The following is a 6431-nucleotide window of genomic DNA, read 5'->3' on the forward strand; positions in this document are numbered from 1 at the left end:
GCATTGTCCAAAAGGCCCTCAGCAGACGACAACTTCCGGGAGAAGGAGGGAAAGAAGGGGGGTGGGGGCGGAGGGGGGCGACGGTCCCCAGTGAAACGTACCCACCAGGGCGAGCAGCGGCGAAAAAGTCCCGTCGGTATTTCATCGATTTTCCGCTGCACTTTTCGGTCCAGTGCCGTCGCCGGCCACCCCTTTAAATCACAGCCCGGTGTTGGGCAGGGGGAGGGGGAAGGACCGCGGCCTCGCCCCGCTCTTGCTTCATTGACCTCCGCAGCCACGCCGCCGAGGAGGTCCTCTTCCCCTCTCAGTCGGACCTGCGCCCGGGTCCTGGTCCCTCTCTCCCCCCGGTGTGGTCCGGTAGGGTCCGGCGGGATACACCACCACCACCACACCCCCGGCTGCTTTCCACGTCATAGGGCAATTGGCTGGCCTGGTCCGGGCCGCGCGGCCACCGGAAGTGCAGCCCGACCCACAGCCGTAACCGGCCCGGCCCCGCCGACGCACGCCAGCGCCAGTGGGGCAGGGCCGCGCAGGACTCGCCGTGCTCGCCGCACCCCACCACGAAAACAAAAGGAAACCTACCGACTGACTACCTACGGAATTGGTTTTTGAAACAAAAATTGCACCCAAGGGTAATCCAGAAAGTACGTCCGTCATTTGCCGTGACGAACCTGCTAAGTTCGGCCGCTGCAAGCTCTCCTCATAGCGCCTGTGTGGCAGGCAACGTCTCGCCTGCACTGCATGCGTGTACTGCGGGATGGCCTACCCCGAGTCTCACAGGCGCCGTGCTGCACTAATTTATCAAATGTCTGAGGAAAACGGACGTACTTACTTTCTGGGCGATCCCTAACTTGTCAAAATACCCATGGCCCATGCGTGCAGTATGCATTGCAGATCACATAGCGACATGTTATTGCAGTCACATGAGTCGCGAGTCACGTCGACTCCTCTGTTTTGGGAAAGGTTTGCCTCGGGTTAGACTAGACTGAGGGCTAGACCGCGCCGGAAGGAAAAGTAAAGTATCCCTGAGGAGGGGGAGAGGGGTAGGGGCGTCGTTGGGGGAGGGGAGGGGGCGGGCCCCGGTGCTGCCAACAACATGAAACTCATTTCGTGGACGTGGCGGAGGCGGGAACAGCGATAAGGGGGAGCGGGGCCGTCCAACAGTGGAGCCTCGGCGATCACGACAAGAGCGAAGGAGGGGAGCGGCGGCAGCAGTGGCCGTGTCTGGGATGGGCGGCGGGTGGGAGAGGTCAGTGCCATGGCCATGACGGCCATGACGGCCATGATGCGGTCGGGGTGCTGCTCGGACTGTTCCTCGCGACGATGCCTCGCATTCCTCCCACTAGGATCGTTATATTCGGATGAATGCGTTATGTGTAAGAGTGTACGTGCACGGCACATCATGCCGTGTAGGCCTCCCCCCCCGCTCCCTCCCCCGTCGCAGCGACAGTGCTTTACGCACGCGCCCTCTGCCCCCGACATAACTCATGGCGACGCGCAAGTGCACTGCATACATTAAGCTTTGGGGTGGTGGGTCCTGGTGGCGCTTCATTGACCGTGTCAAGGTCCCCGGTGCCGCACGGCGCGCACAGCAGGCCGAGCGGCTGGCTGCGACCACCACACCGGGCCCCCTGCGCCCCCCTGCGCACGTGACGCGCCTACCCAACGCTCACTGGCCGACTCTCCGGGTAGTGTGGGTAAAGCTAAGTCCACACGGGCAGCCTCCCTCCCAGGAGCAGACGCCGTCATGGTCATTCGCCCATACCCCCACGACCCCCGGCTGGGTTGGCCTTACCTTTCGGTGGAATAATGTGGTATTGCGTGTTTTCTATGCTTGACTCTCCCACACTCCCGGTTGTTGCAGGACCCTTCTTGCCGTGCCAGGACCTGTTCGACTGGTGGACGCTGCGGTGCGGCGTCTGGGTGGTGTTCCTGCTGGCCATGCTGGGCAACGGCACGGTCGTCTTCGTGCTGGTCTTCTCCCGGTCCAAGATTGACGTGCCGCGCTTCCTCGTCTGCAACCTGGCCGCCGCCGATTTCTTCATGGGCGTCTACCTGGGTATGACTTGGGGTAGACAGAAAGTAGTGTGCGAGAAAAGCTCGCCCAGACTCGTCGTCTTCTCCCTTCTTGCTCACGCTCGTCGCTCTGCACACAGGCTTCCTGGCCGTCGTCGACGCGTCCACGCTGGGCGAGTTCCGCATGTACGCCATCCCCTGGCAGATGTCGGTGGGCTGCCAGCTGGCCGGGTTCCTGGGCGTCCTCAGCGCCGAGCTGTCCGTGTACACGCTGGCCGTCATCACCCTCGAACGCAACTACGCCATCACGCACGCCATGCACCTCAACAAGAGGTATGGTGACCACGACAATCGCGCCCTCACACACAACAAAACAAAAACCTTTTTACTAATTACACTGTTTTGACTGCGTTCTGCTTGAAGACTGTCGCTCCGGCACGCGTCCTACATCATGGCGTGCGGGTGGGCCTTCGCCCTGGTCATGGCCGTGCTGCCGCTGTTCGGCGTCTCCGACTACCGCAAGTTCGCCATCTGCCTACCGTTCGAGACGACCACCGGCCCCGTCAGTCTGGCCTACGTCGTCTTCCTCATGCTCATCAACGGCGTCGCCTTCCTCATCCTCATGGGCTGCTACCTCAAGATGTACTGCGCCATCCGGGGATCTCAGGTACAGTGGCGTGCGAACCATACGGCCGCACCCGAGGGGTACTTCACTAAAAATCCAAGCGTCAACCAATTTTTGATTTTCTTTGTGTTTATTTTTCTGCTTTTTTCCTGATTTTGAATGATTTTTCCAATTTTTCCTTGATTTTTTTCTGATTGCTTGGACGGTGTACACTTTTTTTTGAGTGAAATACCACTTAGCGCCTTGACCGCCCTGTGCACCCTGAGTGATATGGCGCCGTCGTGTTGCAGGCGTGGAACTCCAACGACTCCCGCATCGCCAAGCGCATGGCCCTGCTCGTCTTCACGGACTTTCTCTGCTGGTCGCCGATCGCCTTCTTCTCGCTGACGGCGGCCTTCGGCCTCCAGCTCGTGTCGCTGGAGCAGGCCAAGGTGTTCACCGTGTTCGTGCTGCCGCTCAACTCCTGCTGCAACCCGTTCCTGTACGCCATCCTCACCAAGCAGTTCAAGAAGGACTGCGTGCTCATCTGCAAGGCCATCGAGGAGTCGCGGGTGACCCGCGGCATCGGGCGGTGCCGGCACTCGTCCAACTTCAGCAACCGCCAGACCCCGGCCAACACCAACAGCCTGGTGGACCGGTCCTCCCGGGAGCACCCGGGCCACCCAGGGCACACCGCCCACACGCACTCGCACACCAAGCCGTGTCACTGCTCGGCCAAGCTGCTGAGCGACAGGTCTGCCTCTATACTTCACCCCAACCCCCCTCTCTCGCACTGCTCCAGCCCATCGCTAACCTAAACTGATTTCTCTCACAGCACGGGGTCCGGGTCTCGCGCCGAAGGGCGCGACGGGAGCACGCCGACAGGGCGGGGCGGCCGCCCTGGCGCCGTCGACGCGGACGGGGTGGCGAACCCGCGAGTCTGGCTGCTGGGCAAGCTGCAGTGCCTGCTGCTGTGCGCGCGCCGCGACACCGAACACCGGCCGCGCTCCGACCAGTACGCGTACCAGGTGAGCGACCTTTCCCTCCGACTCCCAGTGGCGAGAAATGGAATAATGTTGATTCGACCTCGAATCGAGGTCGAATATTGAACTTTACGTGGGTCACTCAGATCGCCCTGACCCTCGTTCTGCTTTGTTCCAGATCGCAGAGATCCAGCAGAAGCAGCACAAGCGCGCCTCATCCGTGTCGTCCTCCGAGAACTTCTCCTCGTCGAGGTCCGACTCGTGGAGGCAGCACCAGCACCACTGTGGCATCCCCATGCGCCTGCTGGACCCCAAGCGGAGGGCCTCGTCGTGGCTCGTCACCAGGAAGACCTCGCAGGACTCCAACCTGTCCAGCTCGAGGTGGGTATGGCGTCGAGGGTCGAGGTGTACTTCACAAGCCCACCGACGTGAACCGATTTCCCCGTTTTGCGTTGATTTTGTTACTTTTGGGGGAGGGTGTAGCAGTCGAGTAAAGTAGCCCCGGGCCAGCGTTAGGCTGTCGGTCTGTTTCACACGCCTCACGTCCTGTTACAGGAACGACTCGTCGGGTTCAGCCACGACGGCGAGTACAAGTACCTGGAGGATGTCCCGCTCCAGCGCGTCAAGTGACGTCCGGGGGCCGCTGGGGGCGCTGGGCGCCATCGGCCCCCTGGGAGTGGGGGCATCCGCGTCGGGGATCGGGTCGGTGGCGGGGGCGGGCGCCTCGGCCGCGTGCAGTGTGGCGGCGCACGCGGGGGGCGTTGGGACGGCGGCGGCGACGGCGGCGGCGCCCGTTGGAGACACCAGGCCGATGAGGCCCAAGCCCCGCCTCACCCGCCAGTCCGCCATCCACGACGACCTGGTCCTGGAGCCGCCGGGGTCGCCGGGCCGGCTCACCGTCAGGTTCCTCACCACCATCCCGTCCGCAGCCGAGACCTCCGTGCAGCAGGACGACGAGCAGATGGCGCTGACCGGCGGCCTCGGCGGGTCCGAGGCCGGCGCCAGCGCGGCTGAAGTCACGGCCGACGCGCACGACGGCGACGGCGGAGGCCTCCTAGAGATGGACTCCCCGCTGCTGGTAGACAACGCCAGCGCGGCGGGCGCGCGACTCGGCCGCAGGACCTCTGCCGTGGTGGTGGCCAGCATGTCGTCGCCCGCCGCCGTGCTCGCCCTCAGGAGGAACTCTCAGCCCGCCCCCTCTAGTGGCCGATTTGGCAAGTCGTAGTGCCCTGCGACTGGACCAGTGTTGTGTGTGTGTGCGTGTGTGAGTGGTTGTGAGAGTGGGTACTTCCGGGCACGGAGGTCAAGTGTTTGGTAAGAGTGAAGGAACCCTGGAGAAGTGACACTCCTAATCGGGTTACGGGGTGATTTTGTTGCAGGCCTCAATCGAGATCAACAGCAATTTTACGATTCTACTGGTCGGTTTAAGTAGTTTTAATAATTTTGTTCCATTCTACTTGAGTGTAGGACCAACGTGGGCACAGCAGTCTCTAAGTGACGTCCTGACGTCCTGGTGGTGATCGAGCCACCCACCTGCTTGCCGTATCCACGTGGGTCCTAGAAGCGACGTACAACTTTCCATGACAGTATTATTGTGATGATAATGTTTACCAGCAAGCTTATAAGTTATTTTAATCCGTCAATGACACTGCCCGGCCATGAAAAGCCGTCCGATCAAAGACCTTATTTCTCGTTGTGTTGTTGAACCAGCTCCCTTCTCTCTTTGCTGACTCGTCAACACAATTAATTAAGAAATTGACAATAAAAAAGACTATGTTGGTCTAGCAGCGTCTAGTGCTTTCAACTTAGTCAAAGCTATAGTGAAATGTATTTTGTATGAATCTTTGTTACCTGTGGGTATTTCTGTTAACTTATATGATTAACTCTGCCAAGTAATGTACCTTATTGTGTCTGCAGAATATTGGCAAAGTTGGACATGTTTAATTTCACATTGGTTGCCTCTGGTGTAAGTCAGCGACGACAGTGACTAACTCCCACCCCACGATTGTCTTTACAAAATTCCATTTGCGAGGTGGGGTTGTGGAGGGGGGGGGGGAGGTGTCACTTTGATCGAATAACTAGGAAGCTCAATCTTAAATCGATAATGCCATAACTTATATTTTCTTATGCAGTGCCATAAAAGCTTTAGCAAATTAACAGTACCAGAGCGCCAATGTGTCGGGTGAACTTGGCTGACTTTGCATCACCTAGTTCCTAACAAATATAGTTCTTCCTGTGATGGACGGACATGTGAAAAAATGCACTGCCTTGCGAAATGAAGTGAAAGTATACATGCGTGTTATTTATATCCTTGATTCCCCGCACGAGAAACACACCATTCATGTCGTCAGTAGCATTGTTGGTCATCTGCTACTGCTTGGCATGTGCCCGCGGAGTTTTTCACACCTGGTTGAAGAAGCGCGGCAGAGCAGGACTGACACATAAACAATAAGAATGACTACAGAGGTGAGCACCATGTGATATTGAAACCTTCGCAAGAAGGTCTGGTAAAATTGAGGTGTAACACCTGCGTTATGTCCTCATATGTCTTTTGAGAGATAAAGTGGTGTAGAAACATGCGCCACAAGTCTGGCAGTCATAGGGCCTCTCCTCATCACCTCATTTTTGTGAGACGCCTCATGCCCACGTAGACTGCTCCTTTCTGTGAACCCTTTGCCGAATGTATGGAATTCGTAAGGTTTCTCGCCTGTGTGAGTCCTCACGTGTTTGCAAAGATTACTGCTATGAGCGAAGCCTCTGCCGCAAGTCTGGCACTTGTACGGTCTTTCACCTGTGTGAGTTCTCATGTGTACACGGAGTGTGCTACT

The 6431-nt window shown here is 58.5% G+C and overlaps 1 protein-coding gene across 1 annotated transcript in view; it reads left to right on the plus strand.

Moving 5' to 3' along the window:
- Positions 1-5894, plus strand: part of LOC113214795 (leucine-rich repeat-containing G-protein coupled receptor 5) — a 140132-nt gene extending 134238 nt beyond the window's left edge. The window contains exons 13-19 of the mRNA XM_052266996.1: positions 1709-2059; positions 2157-2349; positions 2440-2683; positions 2932-3374; positions 3456-3648; positions 3782-3984; positions 4159-5894. Coding sequence (XP_052122956.1) covers positions 1709-2059; positions 2157-2349; positions 2440-2683; positions 2932-3374; positions 3456-3648; positions 3782-3984; positions 4159-4828 — 2297 coding nt within the window. The 3' untranslated portion in view covers positions 4829-5894. The remainder of the gene's footprint in view (positions 1-1708; positions 2060-2156; positions 2350-2439; positions 2684-2931; positions 3375-3455; positions 3649-3781; positions 3985-4158) is intronic.
- The last annotated feature ends 537 nt before the right edge of the window (positions 5895-6431 follow it).

This window comes from Frankliniella occidentalis, unplaced genomic scaffold, assembly GCF_000697945.3.
Source record: "Frankliniella occidentalis isolate FOCC.00 unplaced genomic scaffold, Focc_3.1 Scaffold45, whole genome shotgun sequence".
Lineage (NCBI taxonomy): Eukaryota > Metazoa > Arthropoda > Insecta > Thysanoptera > Thripidae > Frankliniella > Frankliniella occidentalis.